The sequence below is a fragment of the Bicyclus anynana genome, chromosome 4 (assembly GCF_947172395.1).
Source record: "Bicyclus anynana chromosome 4, ilBicAnyn1.1, whole genome shotgun sequence".
Classification (NCBI taxonomy): domain Eukaryota; kingdom Metazoa; phylum Arthropoda; class Insecta; order Lepidoptera; family Nymphalidae; genus Bicyclus; species Bicyclus anynana.
The window spans coordinates 4,131,355-4,157,709 of record NC_069086.1 but is presented as its reverse complement, the minus strand read 5'-3'; the positions used below and the strand labels follow the sequence as shown (position 1 = coordinate 4,157,709).

Sequence of the window (26,355 nt, the reverse complement as noted above, 5' to 3'; positions counted from 1 at the left end):
ATTCATTTATGTACTAGCAGACGCTGTGGGATTTTACCCGATTGGTTCCCGTTTCCGTAGAAATACACGGATAAAATATAGCATATAGTACTCAGGGATAATGTAGCTTCTCAACCGTGAAAGAATTTTTCAAATCGGTTCAGTACTTTCAGAGCCAATGCTATGCAAACAAACAATTCAATCTTTCCTCTTTATAATATTAGTACCTATAAAAAGGTACTCGCCCTTAGCCTACAAACCCGCATTACTGCTGTGGTGGGTCGTGAAAAACCACGCATGGTATTTTAATTACAAAGCCGTTTTAAATAATACAATAAAAACCGGAAAATTGCATTTACTCAACCTAAACACCTCGTCAAGTTACATTCTATATATAAATAATAACTCTTGCGCAAACCGTAGTTAATGTATGTTGATTCATTGTCCTCTAATATTGATATGTTCAGTTCATTGTTTTGAACAGTTGTGGGCACTTTTAATCGCCTTTATCTCAATTCATAAGTATGTTCGTAAATCAAAACCTGTCTATAGAAATGTGACGTGTAAATGTCGCTTGGAGCTGTCAACGGCAAGGAATTTGGGTGCGGTGTCGCGGCTGCGGTACAATCATTGAAATATTGAATTGGTCCTATAATTTAGATGGTACGATAAAAATTAATAAGGTATTGTGACTTCTTTGTCATTCAAAATTACTCGTTTAGATCTTCACATACTTGAAATTGGTATGACTAATCAGAATTATTTTGATTTTAAGCAGAGTTCTCCATGCTTTATTTAGATTGTATATATTCCATTTAATTTAGTGATGATCTCATAGTTATTAAAATAGTGAAACTAAGACTTAGAAGTAACTTCGGTGATACTTCATTTTATGAAGGCCGAAAGTTTGTAATTGCCAATTATAGAGTTTGGATTAAAGACATGTATTTCACCTATGGTTTAGAAGTGGTGACTTTAGAAGCAGGTTTCAAGGATCTAAATCCAAAATTGTCCTGTCTGAATAATATGCTATCTTCCAAAATCGTAGATCGAAAATTTTTTTCAGCAACAAATTTTTGAAACTAGACCAAATATTTGTTTACATTATATGTATTTTTTATCACCTTTTTTACAACTAATAAATTTGCCCTACAAACGAAAGCACTATTAAGACTGGAATCGGTAAATACTTGTACTCCAGAGGGAGATGATGAGATATAGGATATGCTAATTGTGTTAACTCAAAAGCTGAGGTGTAAATATGATATTGATCATCTGTTCACTAGCATATCGAATAAAAAAATCGACCCTGTCATTCATAATAACGTAACAAAAGCTGAAACCTTGCAGCGTTGTTCTCCTCAAATGCGGATATAGATTAATAAGTTTATAATATAAAACTGTAAAGTCTTACCCACTGCGCGTGACCAGTGTCTCAAAGGTTGACCGGTTGCATTCGATACTTTGACAATTATCACGACAAAGACTTTATACGTTTATCTGTCACCAGCCTTGTTATTAATGATCACTTCCCGATCACATACCTACTAATACCTACTACCATAATGCATAATAACCCCATATATAGATTCTAAACGTATAATATAAATACATAGGATGTACAGTATATACACGTATACGCCTCATCATATATGAGTAAAGGTATGGTTTTCAAGCACCCCGTTCCACTAATTTATTAAATCAAATCAATCAAATAATGAAATTAGTATATGTATATAAGTGATTTAACTAACACGTGGATATATAACTGAGATCCACGTGTGATCTAGGAACGGAGAAAAAGTTTAATAATATGGGTCTTCGTAGGCTAAGATCCGAATGTTCTATTTCAAAAGTAAAGAACTCTTCTTCTTTAGGTATTTTTTTAAAACCAAAATTGCTTCTTTAGTCAATTTATACTTGTACCTAACGAACAAATCTTAAATTTAATAAAAAACCTAATGAACGTTGATGATCTAATCAACGGTCATTTTAGTGAGCAGTGAAATCTTATGCGTTTAAGAGACTTCGAGCTGATTCAAGCGTCGGGCAGTTTCATTTATTGATATTTTGTTTTGTCTGGTAATCTAATTTATGGTTTTTAATTGAGGTTAATTAATTTAAAAGTATTTTTTTGTTATTTATTGTATATATATATATATATATATATTTATATTCATCGAATTTTGAACTATATAACTCTACGTTTAGAAAGCTATAGTTTTTTTGGTGCCATACCTAAACGAAAACTAATACTGTTAGTATTTTTTTCCTTGAAATATATCGGTCATTGTAGTTTTTTTAGACGAACTGGTTACTATAAATAATATGATATGCATATAATATACGAACTTCCGCATAACATTGACTAGAATATAGACACATAATATGTATAATAAATGTAACGATACAATACAACCTGTTTTAGTAGGTATGACAAAATCGAAATTAGTACACGCATAGGTACAGATAATTTATTTCGTAAAACATATTTATAGAAACAGAAATAGGTTAAAAAGATAATAAAATATTAATACTTACTAGATACACTATAAATATGAAACATAATTAATAATATACACAAAACATATACACAAAACATTTTGAAGATTTCTTATTTCCTTGAAAGATACCTACAACATCGTAAAGAAGAAGATCAGAAATAGATATCACTACCCTCACGCATGAGGATTACGACTCTCAGACGAGGACCTGAATCAAGATTATATATTTAATGTGGCAATTAATCATAATCTATACTAATATTATAAAGCTGAAGAGTTTGTTTGTTTGATTGAACGCGCTAATCTCAGGAACTACTGGTCCGATTTGAAAAATTCTTTAAGTGTTAGATAGCCCATTTATCGAGGGAGGCTATAGGTTTTATTATTATCCCCGTTTTCTTACGGGAACCGAAACCACGCGCGCACGCCGCGCGGCGTCAGTAACCGTAATTAAATAATAATGATTACTTATATAGTTTATACAAGAATATCATTAACTTGATATTTTGGACCTCAATCCCAATATCTTTGATTTATTTTTGACTTAGGCAACTCAGGGAGCCAGGACTTGCCGTATAGTCCGCTTCTATACCAATGAGGCACAGTACCCAGGTTTCCCCGGCTTCTTAAAATCGCAATTATCATTGGAAGCGTGCGAAAAATACCTCATTTCAATACATGTTCTAAACAGTTCACAACTTGAACAAGAAACTTGTTACGGGAAACGCACGAACAATGAAAACTAGTTGTAATTACTTTTAACTATGAAACCGGATTCGTAACGTCCAGACGGTTACCAGTTTTAATTATTTAACCACTGTTATGACATATCGTCATTGGTAATGAAAATGGTCTAATATTAAATACATTATTAAGTTACTGACGCTTGAAATGTCTTCTTTGGTCTTTATAGTTAATGGTCTTTGTAGGGGCGAGATCAGCTAGGCTATTCTGTAATGATATTTTTATAACTCGCAAGTCTCTTTAACTCTCCAGCGGGTGCCTGCAACCCACTTGATGTTTTCGGTCCACCTAGTGGGGGGTCGACCAATGATGCGCTTTCCGGTGCGGGGTTGCCATTCCAGCACCTTGAGACCCCAACGTCCATCGCCTCTTCGAACTACGTGGCCTGCCCATTGCCACTTCAGCTTCGCGACTCGCTAAGCTATGTCAGTGACTGGTCCGTCTGCGGATCTCCTCATTTCTGATTCGATCACGCAGGGACACTCCAAGCATAACTCGCTCCATCGCCCACTGAGTGACTTCGAGCCTTCACATGAGGCCCATAGTTAACGACCAAGTTTCGGATCCGTAGGTCATCACTGGCAAGAAGCACTGTTCGAAGACTATCGTTTTCAGGCACTGAGGAATTTTCGGATTTTGCATTAGTATAGTATCTTACAAATCACAATACTACAATCTGGGTCAGTTTGTAAAATCACACACAGGTATGCAGACAAACAAAAACCGTCTCAGATACATTGAAACAAATCAAAAGCTAAACAAAAAAGAATTAACGGAATTGAATTGATAACGGAGATAAACTACGGACAATAATAGTTACAGATGATGGTCAAACCTTTTTTGCCAATGTTTGCCCCGCAGGCAAACTTCTAATTAATTATACCTAATGCCTTTTTGCGTCACTTCTACGAAATTGTCGGGTAACTGTACCCAACAATTTCAAATAAGTGACAAAGTAATCGTAGGTCACGAATACCTTAGGCGGTGTCTGAATGAAATGTTTTTTTTGTATACAAATACATGCCAAAAGCTTTTTCTAAAAAATGCATTAATATACTTAACTAAACCCCATCAAATCGAAGTAGTATTTGAGAAAACATAGATTACAAACATACGTTATGTGTCAAAAAGAGAACCTACTTATTTAAAGACTGTAATGTGGTCAATTCCCCTAATTGTTTCAACACGGCACTAAACGACTTATTTACCCTATAGTTCTAAGCCTTATTAATAGGAACCTTGCAATCCCCACTTAACTTAATCGAAAAGGTCGTTAAATCGAAATGGGCAGTTAATTTAAACTAAATAAATCAATTCTACTTGCGTACTTTAAGTGAAACATTTTCTCACCAAACGGCGGCTCCTTGCGCGGCGATGTCGAATATCCCACGCGCTTGGTTCATTTACCTTCGATACCGAGTAGCCAGTGATGGTCACTGGCCATTTTACAGTTACCCAAAACGGCGTTTCAGGCTACATATAAGGAGTCGTACAGATGAGAAAAAAAGAGAAAATTAAACTGTTTAAGAAACTATTAGTTGAAGATATTATTGCAAAATTAAAACCTCGATGATATAATTACAAAAGTAATCACCCACCATATTAATGTTAAGTCATGCCAATATAATCAACTAATCAATCATTACATTGGTATGCCCTGGGCTCTGCATTTTTCGTTGCATCAACTTCGAATAGTGATATAGCCTTTAAAACCTTCTTGATTAAGCGACCTAATAACCAAAAACTACTTTTGAGCAAAAATAATATTTTTACTTAGGTAGCTTAGCTAGTTTAGTCATGTTTAATTTAACTATATATTTTTGCGATTTTTTAATATTCTAGTCAGATTTTCAATATTTTTATTTCGATTTTTTTTCTAATTTATTTAGAATGATAAATAATTCAGTAACGTTTAAACCATAGTTATGTTAAATATTAACTGAAATTTATACGTAATAATCAATCTTCATTATACCAGCTATATTATCAAGACAGCTGCAATTTGCGCCAAATTTGCAGATACCGTTGCTTGTATGTGATGCGATCACGCTATATGACGCAAAAAAATAATGAAACATCCTAAAATATTACGGCATTGTATTACTCATAATTCTAGGTACCATTACGTAGCGAATTACGTTAATTTAAAATGAAATAATTTACCTAAAAAATATATTTAATTTTTTTAATTACAGAGAGATTTAATTAAAATAAAAACTGCCTTGTTTGTTCCATGATTGTTGAGAAGCTACTCAAGTGACATATCTATTAGGATTTTCATTCTTGCAAGAAATTGTCACTAGTTGGGAAGTTGCTGTCTTTTACTGTAGTCATTGCAGGCGTGCAACAAAGATTATAATATCTATCTTTTTAGGTATACACTATGTCCATACATAGTTGAACAGCTTAACCTCCGTATCTCACCGCAACAAATAGTTTTTTTTTTTATTCTTGACAAGTTAGCCCTTGACTACAATCTCACCTGATGGTAAGTGATGATGCAGTCTAAGATGGAAGCGGGCTAACTTGTTGAGAAGGATGAAAATCCACACTCCTTTCGGTTTCTACACGACATCGTACCGGAACGCTAAATCGCTTGGCGGAAGTCTTTGCCGGTATGGTGGTAACTAGCCACGGCCGAAGCCTCCCACCGGCCAGACCTGGACCAATTAAGAAAATCTCAATCTGCCCAGCTGGGGATCGAACCCGGGACCTCCGTTTTGTAAATCCACCGCGCATACCACTGCGCCATGGAGGCCGTCAAAAGTTTGAATAGTAGTTGAAAATCATACGTAACAAACCGTTTCGGATAGAGTATGATTAATTCAGAATCAATTTAAAGCCGCAACGAGGTCGTCGAGTGTCACGACACTTGTTCTGTGAGGGCGAAAGTTGATTAACTTAATGTACAAAGTACAAAAACATAAAAAAATACTCAAATAAACATTAAATAACCTTGTTTTAGATATATTTTTATATAGGTATATGCCTCAAAAAGTTTGGTTACACAGAGAACAGAGGTAGAAAAATAAGACTTAGAGGGTTGTGGGACATTAATAATGAAATTGTTTTTTTTATACAAAATGCTCAAAAATTTGAAGGGTTCTCGCGATTTCCCCAAGATCCCATCAACAGACCACCTTTTAAAAAACATATTTTGTAAATCGATTAACATACCTACTCAATAAATCAAAAATATTCCAAAAAATTTAGAACTACCTTCTTATTTGAAGAAATAAATAATCACGATGACAATGTTCATGTTTTGGATTTTTTTATTCAAAGATTTCTTGCGTCTTGGAACTAAAGACGAGTGCCTCGTCCTTGTATACTCGTAGTTCGTCGGCCTTAAATTGATATAATACGAATAAAGTTCCATAGCATTGAATTAAATAAACGAAGTAATTCCATACCATTAAAGTTGTAAAAAATATACCGGTAACTAATAATAACTTTTAAACCAATTTTCAATAATCATTGGTTTTCATTGACTTCCGGTTTCTAAATATAAAATCCCGGTGATATTTAAAAATAATTTAATAAAATTCAAGCAAAATTACTTTATTACATCCGGGCAAGCCAATTATGAATGAATTCCACAATCAACGTGACTAACACAAGAACTTTGACTTGAAAGCTCTGCAAGGTTACTTAGCGAGAGGGCTTGCGTACAGCGTACACGCATACCATATGAGTCAAGTCTCTGAACCTGCGAAGGATGCTATTGTTCGAGTTAACTCAGCTGGGTGTATGTAAATCCATCCTCTGATACAAATCTTCAATAATTATAATGATGCATGAAACGTGGGCACACTTTCATAATGGTATAACTATAAAGTATGAAAAGCTTTTTGTGACAGACCTAGTCCGGTGAAATACCTACCAACGCCACGCTTATTGCTACCTTGTTTTCTGATTGTGTAACAGTGGAATTCATATACGTTGTAGGGGCTACCCCAGGGGATCATTCAGCCGCTGAATGTCGAATTTAGCCTCTATTTGTTTGAGAATTTGACACTCAGCGGGTGAATGATCCCCTGAGGGTGCCCCTACAACGTCTATGAATACCACTGTAAGTGTCATAGGCTTTTTAATGGGACCGCAGCGGCGTCACCAGGGATTTGGGGCAAGCGCAGAAGCATCGCCTGATGGGGCCGAATGCAGAAGCAGAAGATATGGACAGAACGACCCTTTATGGGTGTCTCCGACATTGCATTGCTGTGTCCCGGTCTGAAAGGCATATTTGTTGAGTTGATGAACACAGGGCGGCATCCTGGCGGAAGTGTTCCTTGCTGGCTCTTATTTGATATTAATACGGTTTTTCTGCAAAATTATTGTTTCCTGTAAAACGAAGAGTTGACATCAATTAAGGCAGGAATAAATTGAGAGCCTGTGATAGCCTTCGTGATTTTACGTATTAAATTTTGCTATTTTTTTTGTTCTTTTTATTCCTATTTTTAGCCTCATCAACCGTCTAATATAAAGTATGTTTTTTATTATATTATGAGAAATAATATCCCCAGTGGACATTCACTTCTCTTCGTGGCAAGTTTTTAAAAAACGCTGTTAAAGATCTTAAGATAATCCCTTTCCTTAAGGAGGTAGGGATGCCACAAGCTATCTTTAGCCTGAACCAAGGTACATTTTCACACACAATTACTACAATTGTGTTTTTAAAAATACTACAATTTTAAGATTTGCACAATTTTTAAAACGATATAATTAAGAATTACTGTTTTATTATATTACAGTCTGGCACAGAAAAATCTGTCAGAGCTGCTTTTCTGCTATGACCCGCAACTAGTAACTGATAAATTATTTAACTACTTGTCCGAAGCGCTGAATGAAAACTCGCGCATAGTGAAGATACCTAGCAACAAACGCATAATCAAACCATGGATCACTATCGGAATTCTAAAGTGCATAAGAAATAGAAATAAAATGCAAAGAAAGTTAAAATTAGATCCTAAAAATGAAATTCTAAGAATAAGTTACATACGATATAGAAATTTCTGTAAAAATTTAATTATAAAACTAAAACGTTCTTATGACAAAAAACAATTAGAGATGTCACTTAAAAATTCTAAAATTTTATGGCAAAATATAAAATCAGTAACTAATATGAATCACTCAAATTCTGACAATTCTAACTTACTAAACACAAAGTCTTCTCCATTAGAATCAATCAATTATGTAAACCATTATTTTGCTAATATAGGGAAAAAGCTAGCTGAGGATATTAACTATAGGCAGGAACCATTTGAAACTCGAAATTTAAATTATAAGACCCAATTAAATTCTTTTGTCTTGTTAGAAACTAACATTGAAGAAGTAAATGACATACTAATGAATCTTAAATCAAACAGTTCCCCGGGTTGGGATAATATACCATCCAGCTTTTTAAAATTGGCTAGAGACCATGTTGTTCCAATTATTTGTCATTTAATAAACTTATGTTTTAACAAAGGCGTGTTTCCCGCGGCGCTCAAGAGGTCTAACATAATTCCAATATACAAGAGTGGAGACAAAGATGACATCAATAACTATCGTCCCATATCAGTTTTGCCATCAATTTCGAAAATAATGGAAAAAATAATGAATTCGCGGTTATTAAATTACTTGGAAAAATTCCACCTTCTATCAGATTCACAGTATGGGTTTAGGCACGGTAGATCCACAGATGACGCTGTCACAGCTCTTACCTCCTTTGTGGATCAACAAATCAACAGCAAAAAAAAGTGCTTAGCTACATTTCTAGATCTAAGAAAAGCTTTTGACACAGTTTCTGTCCCCATTCTTGTAAGGAAGTTGGAAAATCTTGGAATTAGAGATGTTTCGCTTGCTCTTTTCAAAGACTACCTTACTGGTCGCACACAGAGAGTAAAAATTGGTAAATATATTAGCCAAGACCTTAATATATCTTACGGTGTTCCACAAGGCAGCGTCTTGGGTCCAACGCTGTTTTTAATCTATATAAATGAACTGTGTGATTTAAAAATTCCAAATGCTAAAATTTTTTCGTATGCAGATGATACGGCCATAGTTTTTTATGATTCTACCTGGGAAAAAGTCAAGATTTTAACGGAACGAGGACTTTCATATATTGCTTGGTGGTTAAGTAATAACTTGCTAACCCTAAATACTCTCAAAACAAACTTCATGTGTTTCTCAATATACAATCGGACTCAACCAAATAACGAATACAGCATAGTATTACATTCGTCTAATTGTAATAGTAGCTGCAGCGATGAATGTTCCATTATTAGTAGGGTTAAATCGACCAAGTACCTAGGTGTTACGATAGACCAGAGGCTATCTTGGCATGACCAAATAGATGTTATTAGTGTCAGATTAAGAAAACTGATCTGGATTTTTAAGATGTTAAGACACATAGCCTCTAACGTCCTGCTTAATAGAATTTATATTGCTTTGGCTCAATCTGTGATAAGCTATTGCCTTCCAATTTGGGGCGGGGCAGTCAAGACTAAGTTTATTGAAATAGAAAGAGCACAAAGATTGCTACTAAAGGTCATGTACTTTAAGCCATATAGGTTCCCTACGAGCGCACTTTACTCTTCAAGTGGAATTCTGACTGTAAGACAGCTATATATTTTACAGACAATTCTAAAAATACATAAATCCCTAAAATATGTGCCTGTTAATAAAAACAAAAGGAGGAATGTTAATGTTATTAATGTATCAGCTGTAAAAACCTCGTTTTCTCAGAATCAGTATCGGGTAAAATCAGCAAACCTGTACAATAAAATTAACGAAACGCTTAATATTTACCCAACTAAGTTTCACGAAATAAAAATTACACTTACAAACTGGCTAAAAACAAAAAGTTATGAAGAAACAGAATCACTATTATTACATAAACTCAAATTGACGTAGACATAAATTTAATACAGCATTACACTCACTTGCATGCACACATCGACACGCACACTTACGCACACACACATACACACACACACATACATACACACATTCATTCACATATTCACACGCGCACACACACATCACACTCACACACACACATTTGTGATAACTGTGAGTAATTATAATTATTAAGAAAAAACTATTTGTTAATTTAGTAATTTTAATACCTCTGTTATAGAAGAGCGAGGCCTCCTAACACGGGTTATTATATACCTACAAGGAGGTTTCAGCCCCTATTTGTTAAAACTGAATATTACTAAGAAATAAACGATTATTATTATTATTATTAAACGATTATTAAGAATTGATGGAATTAAACAGAAAACCGGAATTTTGATTAGCAGTCGGCACTAATGCGTAGGTTACACGTTTCATCACGATTTATAGCAAACAATCAACGTGGAACACCCACGAGCTTCCCAAGCTTTGAGGTTCAATGTAACATATAAAGCCACAATGCTATTAGATAATGTGGATGTAACACAAGTGCTAATGTGCACTTACAAAATTCATACCATGATTAACTATAACTATTCAAATACCTGTAATATTAGGTGAGAGTTCGAAGAATAGCTATATGTTAAAAATGTTCTTAACTACTTTATCGCGTTACTATTGTGCCTTATCAGTGGGAGGTTCTTCTTCAGTCACCATAAATTTGAGACTTGTAACTATTACTATGTTGTACTATGTTGTGATTTGTCGTATCCCAAAGGAACTTTATTTTCTAACGCCGCAAAAACAATATTACTTTTTTAGTTATATTGGTAGACTTGTGAATACTAGTTTGTAATATAATGTATTCTGTGATACTAGTTAGAATTATCATATAACAAAATCGCATGAATTTTTCCTAATTCTATAATCTTTTGTAGTATTGATAGTTTGATTGTTATTACGAAAACACTGTAACAATTGACCTCAAGAGTTGCTTTTTCAGCATATTTTCAGCTAAATTGATTTACAATGGAACTCATAGACGTTGTAGGGGCACCCCCAGGGATCATTCACCCGCTGAGTGTCAAATTCTCAAACAAATAGAGGTTAAATTCGACACTCAGCGGCTAAATGATCCTCTACAACATCTATGAATTCCACTGTTAACTACGTCTTACCTCTAAAGCTACCAGTAAGTAAAGACTTAAAACTCTGACCTCATACTAATTTAAATTTTAAGATAAGTTGCGATGTTGGAAACTAGTTAAAGTCGCAATTGTATGCAGATCGGGTAGCGTGTCACAAGCAGCCATGATCGGAATTACCTAATATTGCCCACTGGCTGCAACGCTCCGCTCTGAATGTTTGATCAACTTCGGTTTTGAGGTATGCCGTATATACGAGGTCCATGCAAATCTGCACCTTACGGCCTTGACTGTACTCCTGTTGAATTACAATTATCGAGCACAAGGGCTGGACAAGTGCTTTAAAGTACATTTTGGCCCGCATACAAAATGTACGATGCCATTGCCGATTGCCATGTACGATAGGCAACTGCTTGTGAGGAAAATGTTAACTATTGGTATTAGTTTGAGCCGTGCCGAGCCGTTTTTAAGGTCTTCCTTATTTTCTTATCACGTTTTGATTTGTTTAGTAGTTTTTTATGCCCCATTGGTGGTCTGTGGTTAGACTTTATGGCTATGCGCTGTACAGGTAGGTATTCTTTAAGGTTGAGTGCAGTGGATATACACGAAAATGACCATCTAGCTAGTAGTTCTTGAACTCACGTGATTCCGTATTAAATAACTGATAGAATTACTTACAGGCGTATTTGACATTGTGATTTTCCTTAAAAATTGGCTTTATGGAATATGAAAAATAGATTTCATGTAAATTATATAAGGTTGCTAATAGACCAAAGTTAGTGAATAGACCAGCTGAAATATTCAGCTTTTATATCTTACAAAAAAAAATTGTGACAAACAGCCCGGAGTTGAAAGGTTTTCAACTTTAATTATCACCATTATCTCATAACATTACCTGACGTTTCAAAAGTGCGTGTAAAGTAATTTGAAGTAAATGAATTTTCACAATGACTTTGGCAGCACCGTTGCCTCGGAGAGCCAGGCTAGTCATCATTATTAACATCTGATGATGAACACATTAACATCTGTAGTGGCTATGAATAAGACGATAAAAACCATTTTAAGTTATATTTAATTCAAAGACTCTTTAAATTGAGATCTAAGGTAAAACCAGATTAAAACAAAACAGACTAGCGATAAAACCCAGATTAAAAAAATAAAAAAATAATATGTTATTGAACCAAGTTTCCCTATTGTTAATAGTCATTAACATGCATACATTATCTTAGTTGGGTCATCCATTGAATAGTTTAAGAGTTTAATACAGACTGATCGTGCCGAGCACGGGTAAGTTTCCTTCCTGCGTCATAAATCCGCGACTGTTTATCGTTCGAGGGAGTTTCCTGATCGTTTAACGAACCTTTGGTATTTACGTTGTGTCATGGAAAGGACATCTGATGACATCAGATAATTAGATCGATTTACCTATTCGAACACTTTTGATATATCTCTCATATAAGGGGAAAGCCAGGCTCTGGATTAGGACGATACGCCTGCCCCTGTAGCCAAGTCGCACGTGGTTCTCTTTCTATTCGATCGCAAACGCTTCGAAAACTAGAAAAATGTATGGGAATGACAGATCTTGATCACGTGAACTGTCGATATCAAATGTCCCATACATTTTTCTAGTTTTCGAACTTGGCTACAGGGGCAGGTCCTGTAACGAGTCATATATAGACGTATTTTGTTGTTTCATTGATTGATAACCTTAATTGATTAATTGATTGATCCTGATATTGAGTGTGGTTGCGCTATAAAATAGAATAAGGTAGGTAGGTATAAAATAGAGTAAAGGCTTTTCAATCAAAAATTTTAAATACCTAATACATCGAATCCCTTTGGTTATAGGACACCGCCTGAGAAATCGTCGAAGTGTCTCTTCTCTTTGTCATCCTTTCAATGTTCCTAATAGAGAAATTCCTTGAAGTTTCCTATCAAATACAGAAAAGTAAAATTTAAAAAAACATAAATAATACTTATCTTTACACATCTAAGTTACAAATAACACTAATTCCTCACTACCTAAATAACAATAATACTAACACTACAGACCGAGACGGCATAGCTCGTGATGTCACCTTTAAAGCCTTCGCACCCGGATCAGAATAATCTCGAAGAAGCCACTTTTTATTTCAAAATAAAGCTCGCTAACTAAAACGATCAATATTTTGTTTTAAGCAAATATTTTCTAACAATTCAGTACCTAGTTTTATCGCTAAATAAATATTTGGATTTCCTTACTTTTATACGTACCTATATATTTTGTATGTTAAATATTAAATCACAAAATTCATTTAATGTATTTAATTAGGTTAGGTTTAGCTAGACTAAAATGTGAAGTAGATACATTTTCCCGGTTTTTAGGGTAAATTAGAACGCATGCCTTGTGACAAAATTAAATAGGGAATAACTATTGGGTTATTATATTTAATAAGAACCTATTACTAACAATTTAATACATAGTTCCTTTGTTTACATCGAAAGTTATTACGGCATAACATCCGCATGAAAACAATTAATTTTCCAAGAGCCTTGGATATTATTACAGGAGGTACTTTATTTAATTGGTGAGAATCGGAATTTGAATGTGACCTACTTATTAACATCTAAACTTAATTAAATCAATTAGCCAAATAACACCTCTATAACCAAATAAACGTAGCAGTTAGCAGCCTCCGTGACCAAATAAATAAGCAACGTACCTAATCGAGAAATTTTATTGCCTATACAACCTCCAAACAAAAACCTTCGTTGGTTTGAACCCAGTAATTAGAAATAACTTCCGTAATTCTGAAACGATATCAATCAATGTGTATAAATGATTTTATTTTGTTACGAACACAATAATACAAAAGAAATGGAATTTTAGAGACGTTCAATTTAGGAAAAACTTCATCATCCTCTCTTTTCTTTTCTTTTCCATGGACCAATTAAGTGGGTTTAAACAAAAAAATCGGTTTATCCTTTGTTATCTTTAGTGAGAATAGCGATAACATTACATCATACCTTTAAATAAAGAAGAAGAATAAGATAATGTTTAAGAAGTAAGAATGCATTTTCTATTTATTTGTTCAGCAATGTTACTTAAAATTTAAATTACAATTACGTTCAGCTTAAATCAACTACATTTTTAATTAGTAGCCTAATTCCGTCTTTTAGGGATGTTAGTAGATGGAAAGGTTTCAGAGATTTTCTACTGACATATATTTATCTAAAGCCATGAGTCGTGACTCATGTAGCCCGTAGCTCACTTTCACAAGCATGTGCAGATTAGAGCCGGTATTTCGTGCATCGGGCAATGAGCGTGAACAATTCGTAATCGAACCCCGACACTACCGTTGTAGTAAGAGCCTTAGAAATCGTACACACCATATTCTATAGAATGACTAGCTATCCGGCTCGAAGGACCATAAATCATCACCAGCCTATTTTAATGGCCTAATATTTTTCACTACTTTTCGGGCTCTAGGAGCTAATAGTAGCAATTTTTATGAGTTACGAGTACCAGCTGAATAAAACAAAAAGGTCTAATACGTAAATCGAATCATCATCACTACTTGGTCTGAGTCAATAATCAATAGATAGATACAAATAAAATTTAAGCGACTGCCTTTGATTTAAATTAACTACGTTTCATCAGGTGTTACTTGTTATGCACGATACCAACACAATGTAAACAAGCTATTTTAAAATTGTTGTTAAACATTTAAATTTACAAATAATTGGAAGTCTACTGCTAGACATAGGACTCTTGAAAAACACTACCAAACTCCACGATCTTGGTTCACCTGTGCCATTTTATTCTATCTACTCATAAAAAGGGCAAAGGGCAAATTTGATGCGCATATACTTTGTAGTGCTTCGATCTTGTAGATCCTTTTTGTAGAGATCGGATAATATATACCTGGTTAACTATATAGGGATTGAAGTATAAAAACTTGAATGTGAGTGAAGCTTAACTGTGTAGCCCATTGACAAAGGTTTTGCACATCTCATGCTGAACAAAAACAGGGATTATGAAGGCAAGTATGAAATGCAGTTAGTCTAGTATGCGCCCGGTAAGGCTGGGCAGCCTTTCACAACTGCGTAGTTAACATTCCTACACTATAGAAAATTTTATTACGGTATTAGGTGGAGTTACAGCATTCAATTTGTGTAATATGTTAGACGAATTTTATTCTGCAACCAGTTGAACTGGCAAACGTTGTTCTACCATTAAAATTATTAAAATGTAAAGTTTGTGGTGTTTTAGGGGTAATCTTTGGATCTAATTAACCGATTTTAATAATTCTATCACTTATTACTCATCATTAACAACCCATATTCGGCACACTGTTGAGCACAAGTCTCCTCTCAGAATTAGAGGGGTTAGCCCTTAGTCCACCACGCTGGCCGAATGCGGATTGGCAGACTTCACACACGTAGAGAATCAAGAAAATTCTCAGTCATGCAAGTTTCTTTGCGGTGAATGAAAATATTGATTTACCGTTTGAGACACGTGATATTTAATTTCTCAAAATGCATATAACTGAAAATTTCGAGGTGCATGTCCGGATCGGATTTGAATCTACGCCCTCCAAATTGAAGGCAGAGGTCATATCCACTGGGCTATCACGTATCTTGATTATATGTGTAGTGGGGGTAGAATCGTGAAAAATACTTTACGAATTCTCATATCTACCAAATACACAAAAAGAATCATTTAAATCGGTCGACCCGTTTCGGAGGAGTGCGACCACTAACACCGAGATAGTATATATTTACATTTATATACGTTTATGATTATGATTTCTTAATAATTTCGATTCTACACGAGAACATAATAGTATACAATTAATTTACAACCATGGTATAATATAAAAATCACAATTAGTCATTAGCAGAATACAATAGAATTGTGGGAAAAACGATTTCCATGTAAAAATGTCGCTCGCTCACTAATCAAATACGAGTATTGTAGCTCGGAGACACTTTCATAGAGTTACAGTTTTAGCAGTCTGTTTGAAATTAAATACATTTATTATAATATTAACAGCATTCATTAAATTTTTTAAATCTATGAAATTTGAAGTTATTTGACTTAAATTATTGACAAATTAGTAGTCATTGCAGATCTTGTTTATCAAATTACCTTTTCCAAACATCATTTACCATCAGGTGAGATTGTAGTCAAGGGCTAAGTTGTAAAGAATTTAAAGAAAACGTGTTATTTTTATCATCCCAAATGAATTGTATTTCTAGTTCATATTTACCAAATTTAAAGTATCTCTTTTGACATTAAAGTAAAAAATAAAGTTTATTTTCTTATGGATACAATAAACAATAGAATAGAATCCTCCATAAGGATAATAAAATATTATGAACGAGAAAATGTATGTATTTCTTTAACTGTTCTAGTTATGTCTACATATTGATAGTAACTTGTGTATGTTATTGTTTCAGTATGAAGTCACTATTGATGTAAATATTCTACAGTGTGTCTCGTTCACCAAAATTTTATGCGTATGTTTTGTACTTAGTTACAATCATCCTCATCATTATCATTTCATATTATTCGGCTCACTATTGAGCACGAGTCTCCTCTCAGAATTAGAACGAGGCTAATAATGGCTCAATGCGGATTCACATACTTAGAAAATTAGGAAAATTCTCAGATATAGAGTTTCATCACTATGTTTTTCCTTCACCGTGATATTTAATGTATTTACATAAATGACAAGTTGGAGGTGCATGCCCCGGGCCGGATTCAAAACTATGCCCATCGAATCCAAGGCAGAGGTCATATCCACTGCGCTATCACGGGTCACATTATTCGATAGTCAATATTTATGATAAACTAGAAAGAGCGTATGAATGTTTACTGAAATATATATGATTAACAGGCATGTCGAAATTGACGCCTATAGTTACTATTATTATTAATTAGAATACGGGTATAAATATAGCTCATATTACTGGTTGAAGATGTAGCTTTCTAATTTTAAAATCGGCCGAGTAGTTTTTGAGTTAAAACGTAACAAACAAACCAACAAAAAATTAAATCTTATACGTCTTTATAATATTAGTATTTTTGTAATAATTAAATATAAACTCGGCAAAAACACACGAGATATTATCATAGTGTGCCTGATTAGATTTGAACCCATACGGGGCCTTTAATCATGAGTGTGTTCACACAATGCAGCGTGAACCAAAACCAAAATTCTAAAATTCATATTTTATTTTCACCTTGTCGTTATTTTAGTATTTTTACACAGTTGGAAACGTGTTATATCATTAGTGATAATGAATTATTATATTACCATCAGTGTCATCATTAGCTCCATAGCTGAAGGTTGTGTCAATTCTATAGTTGTGACGTGTTCACCATGGAACTCTACCTTATTATTTTTTTAATAATTCTTAATGTTAATGCAAAATGTTCAATAAATTCAATTACGTGATCAATGTTCAAGTGATGGACCAAATGTGATGTTTTTTCTGTACTTAGTTTTAGTATAACTTTTAGTAGCAAACTATAATTATAGTATATTTCAGTCTAGGTATTTAAAGGTACATTCTTATTCAAAATGTGTAATTATTATTTTCGTTATTTTGATTTGGTTATATAATATTTTGCTATATTATTTCTGTATGCCTTTTCAAGTATAATTTCATAGCGCATAAGAATGTATACTATCCTAACTACATGTGATTCAAGGCATAAAAACAGATTCAATTAATAACACATCCTGTACAAAACAATGACAACAATTGTTGTTTATGTGATTGTTTTCTTCGTCATCTGATGAAACTTGAGCGAACACCGCACCCACTCGGACGTTACCACTTGTTGGGTAATGCAATAAATTACTAAACACCATTAAAAAAACTAAAATGCCAAATTATGTAATAGTGCGTCTCTGTCTGAACGGTGTAGTGTGAGTGAGAAACATGCCAGGTGGCGGGAACTTGGTTCGTAGCGTGCGGTATAGGAAGAAGCACCAGACACCAATTTCTATGCATGCGCGATACTACTACACTAGGTCCTTGGTAGTAGGTCCAGCGGTTCGGCGACGGCAAAACACGTCAAGGTCAAGGTGAGAAATAACGTTTTTGGCCTCTTGGGATTTTCCTTTCCTTTGCAGCTTTTTCCTTACTGGCATTTCTTCATGATTACACGATGAATCGACCTTACACGTGAGCAGAAAGTTAACCTATTTTATCGAAATGTTTATTATTATTAGAAAATAAATTATTAATACAATACTACTAAATAATTCTACTAAATAACAAAAGCATTGTACTAAACAATAGACAATCATATTTTTTGTCTTACGGGAAACCTTCTTACCCAGAAGGTTAAGTCAACTCGTCGCCATCGTCGTGGAACCACCACCGCAAGCAAAAAATAGATAGCCATGGCTTAACCCTAACTTATTATTATTATTGTTGATTAATTCCTATAATTAACTTAAATTAATTGTCGTTTAATTTAATTCAACAATTCTCAATTATTTCTCAAAATACTTGTCTTAGTTATTTTCTAATCAATTCGAATTCCATGTATTATATCATTTATATCATCTGCCACGTCGTGACAGGCTCAACGGCAACGTAAAACAAATGCCAATCGTCTGATTGCCCCGGAAGCGAATGAATGGTGCGGCTGGATCGTTCAATTGAACTGTGCATCACCTGCCTCGAGCTGCCCTCCTGGAAGGACAGCCGGTTTTTTGCTATCGATGGTTGTTTGATAACAAGTTACATCTATAAACTTACAATCTAGACTATTTTAACTTGACACGTCAAAACATACACACGTAGTATGTAGCGTGTAACGTGCCAAGTTACAGACATACACAGTGTGTGTGTTGGTGAGACGAGGACGGACACTGGGTTTTGCGATTTATTGACACTAGTGTAGACTATTTGTTTTGACATATCAAGTTAAAAAGATCTAAATTCTGATAATTTTTAATTCGAGTACAATAGTTAGGTATATTTAATCATTCTCATTCACAATACGTTATCAACCCATATTCGCCTCACTGCTGAGATCGAGTCTCCTCTCAGATTAAGAGGGGTTAGGCCAATAGTGACCTAAAGACCCAATGCGGATTGGCAGACTTAACACACGCAGAGAATCACGTAAATTCACTGGTATGCAGGTTTCCTCACGATGTTTCCCTTTACCGTTAGAGACACGTGATATTTAATTTCTTAAAATGCACACAACTGAAAAGTTGAAGGTGCATGTCCCGGACCGGATTCAAACCGGAATCGGAGGCAGAGGTCATATCCACTGGGCTATCACGGCTGTATTCACAATACATTACACGTAAATTATATATATACACTACCACCATTATCAACTCCTTGATATACTTTTAAGTCTACTTGTGTGAATCATTGGATTATTAGCCCCACTCATGCTGAGAGGAGACTTGTGCTCTGAATATTTTTTGTTAATGATGACATACTCGTATATTGTGATCACAGATCGAATTAAATACTCCCCATAGATATCATTGCAAGGAGCTTATCCGCTGTTCAGTTTCAGAAGTTGCCACATAAATCCGGTTACACGGCATGCTTAACTAAAGGTCGTTCGAGATAGTAAGCAAATTCGATAATGCCTCATTCGCACGAGAGCTTTTTTAATGGACGTTAAAAAAGCGTTCAAATACAACAAATGCATTCCCAAGTTACACGGCAGCGTTTTTAAAACTCGTTGCTTTTTTTCGAGTTGTATTGCATTTTCAATTTTGGGCGTTGGAAATATACCTTCCTATAACTTCATACTTTATTTGAACGCTTTTTAAACGTCCGTTAAAAAAACTTTCGTGCGAATGGGTGCTTACTCGCAAACAACCTCAAGTGTTAATACAAGACCTTGTCAAAAATGTACCCAATGAAATTGTGAAATCATGTGACTCTCGATGGCTCTTGTAATATCACTGACCTTAAAACTAGATACGGTCAACTGCGATTTTCATGAAATAATTGACCAAATAAACTGTACAATAAATAGCTGGTTAGTGCCAAGTGAATCATCAACCGAACTGCGATCTGCAAAATAAAGTTGGTCTTCAACTCTTTGAAGTCACATTAAAAATAACAGATTTTTTGGTGAATTTGCAAAAAAAAATTGTGAATAACGTGTTTGAAGATTTTGACATAGATTTACATCATATAAAGATGACCAATTTTATATGGAGGTATTTTACCCCCCTTTTTAAATATAAACCTTAATAGCATATCCCAATACATTATCAGAGAGAAAACACTATTGATATAAATTTCTCTATTTAGCACATAAACAAAATCCTAATTATGTCATTGGCAAATAAAGCATATTTTTAATAAGCAATAAATTTTAAAATTTATAAACATTTTACAAAACGTCGTCAACGTAATTTTGTGACAAATGAGCAAAACAAAATGGACGCCCTTGACACTGTAATTAGAAAAGATCGAGATAAAACTGATATAATCGACGACCGTGAACTTAATTATTGCATACAAAAAACATTTTGTCTCCACTTTCAACGTAGAACGTAATAGAAAATATATTTCTAAACACAACAAAAGAGTTCAAATAGTAGATAAATATCAAACTCACAAACTATGTATATGAAGCATCAGAGCGAAGACGAGGTCTTATTTGTTAACTGGGATTTGAATTGTTTGAAAACCATAGTGACAGGCGCGTCAGAGACTAGATTGATCTGACCCGGTCACCCTGGTTGGATTCACAAATCCCATCACTCCAAACGATACTAGTCCTATGGGAGACACTACTTGGATATTCCGCCCCGCACCATTTTTCTAGCCTCGAACCCTTACAAAATCTGAATAATGTGTCTAAGAAAGGAATGTCAGGAATTCGGAAAAATAGCAATATGACTGAACTCCGAGTCGAGTCGAGTCGAGTAAAAGGTGGCTTACCTCGTCGACACATTGAGAGTAAGGACGGCGCGGCGACGCATTGCAAGCATTTTTAGAGTGTAGCTACTTCTTATATTCTTTATTAAGTTTACTTACACGTATTTTCTAAGATCACATTATTTTTTTATTCTTTACAAGTTGGCCCTTGACTACAATCTCACCTGATGGTAAGTGATGATGCAATCTAAGATGGAATCGGGCAAACGTGTTAGGGGGAGGATGAAATCCACACCCCTTTCGGTTTCTACACGACGTCGTACCGGAACGCTAAATCGCTTGGCGGTACGTCTTTGTCGGTAGGGTGGTAAATAGCCATGGCCAAAGCCACCAGCCAAAAACTTCACTTCACTTACACGTTATTCGGATGGGAATTTCCATACATACATTAAAAAGGCCTCCCGACCCCAAAAGGATGGGATGGGATGGGATGGGATGGGGTGGAATGCGATATCAATAGCGATAGTGATGATAGCTATAGCGAACTTCGCTGAATTGAAAAATATAATGGTAAATGAAGTATATACTTTTTTTGTAGTTTAAAATAGAAACTTATTTGGATTAAAGAAAATTAAAATGGTTATTATTTATTTATTTATTTATTTATTTATATATAAATAAATAAATAAATAAATGTTGTGAAAACCAGTTGAGTCATCTCGCCAAATCTCCTGTTTCTTAGTATGAGATTATCTTAACGGTGTCACCTTGTTTTACAAGAAAATATACTTAACCATTTGGAAAAAGAAAAGAAGTTACATAAACATGAGAATTTACTTAGAAAAACAACAAAGTGTTGCTAATTAAAAAAAAGAATTGTAGTTATAGCCTGAATATAGCTTAATATAGGATAAACAATACTAGTGGCACTCCAGTCAATAATGTGTTTTGTATTTCTAGTCAGGCTATACTTAATTTTACATTTACTTAAGAAAAAACTAAGGGTCGTTTTCATCAACTTCTGACAAGCGTCAGATAGCTTGTTCAGTTTTATCTTTATCATTTAACATAAAGTAAGAATGCGTCAAAATTTATGTTTAGACTCTTATCAGAAGATGGTGAAACTGGCTCTATGTGCTCTTATTCTTCTTGATGTAGCGGCTTTGCAGGTCTTCAAGAGGTCTCTGTATCGCGTTGGCCGCTCCCGATCTATTGTGATCGCCACTGACTAGATTACCCCAATACTGGTTGCCGCCAGCAGTAATTAAAGGCTCTAAGTGTTGCTATTAAAAAAAAAAGAAAACAAGTTGCTTAATTTTACATTTGCGTAGACAGGCGCTATTATTGTGGTGTTCTTTCATCACCGCCTAAGGCCACAGTTAGCGAAATAAAATGAAAACTGTACTTCCTTGCCGAATGTTACAAACATGGAAACGTTAATGCAAATCCTAACAAGCGGCAAAATCTTTTGTAAACGGGATATTGTTCAAACTTCGGTCGTCGAAACCGAGACGTGACCAATGCATTTCGTGCCACGTTATACACAATAAATCGCGTACTGATAGATACTGATCATAATAGGAACCTGTTTCTTGTATGTTATTGTTGTGTTCGTACAGCAACTTACTGGATGTGATCGTGTAGGACATAATTCATAACGGCTCAGTTGCTATATATTTGATATCTACTGTATCAAACTATCTTGTTAAATCATTGCGTCTTCTAGTCATGAGATCATGGGTTATCACTGCCTGTTGAATGTTAAGTTGTCCTTTCGTTCAAGAAATTCTCAGTAACAGTTCAAATCCTCAATAGCACCTTGCTAAATATGTGGGACTCAACACCAAGATGTCTTAGAGATTAGATCGCCGTTGTACTTTTGTCATACCAACCGGTATTAACACAATATTTTCTTATTGGAGGGGAACAGGAATATTGGTCATGTTTTTTTTTAAAGAATATTTGTCATATCTTTTAATCATAACCAATATTCCCGTTCCCCTCCAAGAAGAAAACACTGTGTTAAGATTAGGGCTGGACTATTGTCGTACCTACGACAATAGTCCAGCGGATCGAACCACCACCTCTCGGTGATGAGTCCAGCCCTTTTATACACTTTTGAGGTTTGAAAAGAAACACAATCATCCGCCCACTTTAATATACTCGTCATACTAAAGAGGGCGGATAATTGTACCTCTGAGTATATATCAAAATATATTCTTTAAAAAAATGCACCTACCTATCCTTAGTGTAGAACATTATGAAGAAACAAAACATAAAACTTCAAATATAGAATCAGATATGACAAATTTCTTTAAAAAAATATATATCTCTACTTATTATCTATACACCCATCTTTTGCGTCGGAAATTAAAAAAGCAACAAAATATAATGACACCAAAACGTCTTCTTGAATAAGCAAAATTTAACTCTGCATTATCTTTTCTTTCCAGATGTCAGTCCGCCCCGAAAGTAATGGATAGCCACAGTAGATCGGCGTCCCCCAGGGAGCCAGCGCGGCCGCTGCATCGCCCGCCCTCCCCGCCCTCCTCCCCCCAGTCAGGCTTCGACAACAGAGCGTACCAGCACGACGAGTCAGACCCCAACCACAACGACAGCTTCACTTCCAATGGTCCACAACAAAACCATCAAAACGGGCACAGTAAAGAACCTAATGGTGACACCAAAACATTAGAAGCAGTCAACTTAGAACTGATTAATTTGACTCCTAAAAACGGGTCCAAGAAAAAGGATGTGGAGGTTGACATGAATGCTACAAACCCGTACGACGAATACTTCGTACCTGTCAACGAGCATCGGAAGTACATGAGGTATGTTATATTACAAACTACACACATTCTGGTGACAAATCATCAGTGCATTAAATCTTTAATTATCAAGAAAAATGTCTGAAGATACAAAGTATATTTTTACACCATCATAAATTATATTTTCTATATTAATATGTATTTACACCTTCATAAATTATATTTATGAAGGCATAAAAATATATTTACACCTGCCAGCTAACCCGGCGAACTTCGTAGCGCCATTTACATTAGAATTTATACTAGAATTTTTGCAACAGCAGCGTCAAGGATGATTTGAAAATACAATTTGTATCTTCAAACCATCCAGGAATAGATATCTATTGAATTATACACGCACACAAAATTTCATAATATCGAATAAATGTGTATCTTTCTGGTAATATAAAAAAATCGCTATAAACAACCGCTACAGTACATTTTGGCACAGTTAATACAATCAGTGCAATAAGCAATGATTCGAACTATCGGCGCGAGCCAGGCCGACTGATACAGATAGTTATCTATCAGCGATACTACATACCGTTCAAGAACCGGTGTGGCCACACAATAGAATTAAAACTCTGAATCTGTGTTAGTCACGGACCAACCTCCGTGGTGTTACTTTATACCTACTTGTAAGTTTCCTAGGAAAAACGTTTAAAATTCATATTAGAATTTGATTTTATTTCAAAGTAAAAATATTGTTTACTATAATATTATGTTTAACCAAATTCTGATTACAATTTAATTGAATAAACGCAAAGTAAACATCACAAAACATTTGTAAAACTTTACATTTTGGCCCCCTTTCAAACATATTTATAATCAATATACATGTATTTTTATTTGTGTTAATTACGTAAATTAACACATTCAATTTAAGATTTTTTATCTTTTATTTAATGTATTAATTGTAATGGGACTACTTTTTTGGTTTGTTCAAAGCTCTTTTCAAAACAAGAGGCTAAAGGCTAGGCTTCTAAACCTTTTATTTTTATTTTACGACTTTAACGGTTTTTAGATAAATGTAAATTAGTATTCACAAACTTGGAGTCTGTATTGAGTTAATTTAATGAAAATTTTCATGACCTGCTTTTTCTTAAAATCTGCAATGACTTAAGATCTACAAGCAAATATGTCACAAGCAAAAAGCATTCAGTGTACACAAATTGAAATTCGCGTCACTCCAAACGGCTCGCAAACCCACCTCGCTAGAATGTGGTTTATTACATAACCGCGCTCAACCAACTGTAATATTTATTGTGTCGCGTGAACAGACAACTCGATAATCAAATTATATAGATAGCGAACTGAGGAAAACATTAACTAATCGCTTAGTTTAATTTGTAACAGCTTTATTAAGTTTCGTTGCAATTTGCACACACTTTCTAGTCATTAATCATTAACAACCAATATTCGACTCACTGTTGAGTACGAGCCTCCTCGAGATAAGAGGATACCTCATACCTACTACTATACTCCTAGCTATATTAGATCTGCTTTATTGGTTCTGCTATATAACAGTAGTTGTTTTGTTTTCTTCTTGTCGAATTACTTCAGGAACATTTTCGATTGGCTGTATTTTGTCCAGCAGTTCTATCCTAAGTATTAACAACTAGTGACTAGATTAATGAAGCAGCTATACATAATTTATAACTACGAGATTAAGAGCAAAATGTAAACTAAATTGCCAAAATATTATTGCATCACACTTGATCTCTTTCTCTAACCTTGTGTTGAAGATTTACTACAAAAGTTCACCATTGTAACATAGGTTATATTTAGAAGTAGGTTTATTGGTGAATAATATTACATAACACGTTCCATGTATACATATGTATGTAAATAAACCAGTTCCAATCACCTATAAATTTCTACTTTAATAATTCATATGTCAAATAGTCACCTGAGAAACCGCAGAGGCAACCTCTTCGTTCGACCTCGTTCTAATAAAGAGTGTATTAGTAGATACTCGTATACAGGATGATTTCTGCAATTATCGCAATATCACATGGTAACAGACAAAATTATTATAAGGATTTTTCAGTAGCGAATAGTTTTTTACAAATAAAATTAGCGAACAATGAATTTTTTGTAGCCACTTTCAGAAATATCTTTAATTTTTTCACGAATAATAAAAATATGTTAAACTAGCTGGCGCCGCGCGGTTAAATGGGGATAAATTATAGCCTATAGGCTTCCTCGATAAATGGGCTATCTAACACTGAAAGAATTTTTTAAATCGGACCTTGAGATTAGCGCGTTCAATCAAACAAACAAACAAACTCTTCAGCTTTATAATATTAGTATAGATATGTAAAAGAAAATATGTTAATAAAAATATGTAAAAGAAAATATGTTAATACACAATTATGCATTTTGCGTCTTAATAAAACTCTTACCTGCAAAGTTTTTGTAATATCATAT

General features: G+C 34.5%; 1 protein-coding gene across 2 annotated transcripts in view; it reads left to right on the top strand.

The window, feature by feature from the left end:
• LOC112058625 (titin homolog) overlaps positions 1-26,355 on the top strand; it is a 75,370-nt gene that overhangs the window by 33,182 nt on the left and 15,833 nt on the right. The window contains exons 1-2 of one of the 2 annotated variants that reach the window (XM_052891435.1): positions 18,170-18,330; positions 23,572-23,949. In XM_052891435.1, coding sequence (XP_052747395.1) covers positions 18,185-18,330; positions 23,572-23,949 — 524 coding nt within the window. In that variant the 5' untranslated portion in view covers positions 18,170-18,184. Of the gene's footprint in view, positions 1-18,169; positions 18,331-23,571; positions 23,950-26,355 lie in introns of those variants that run through there. The other variant, XM_024099545.2, reaches the window with a different exon arrangement.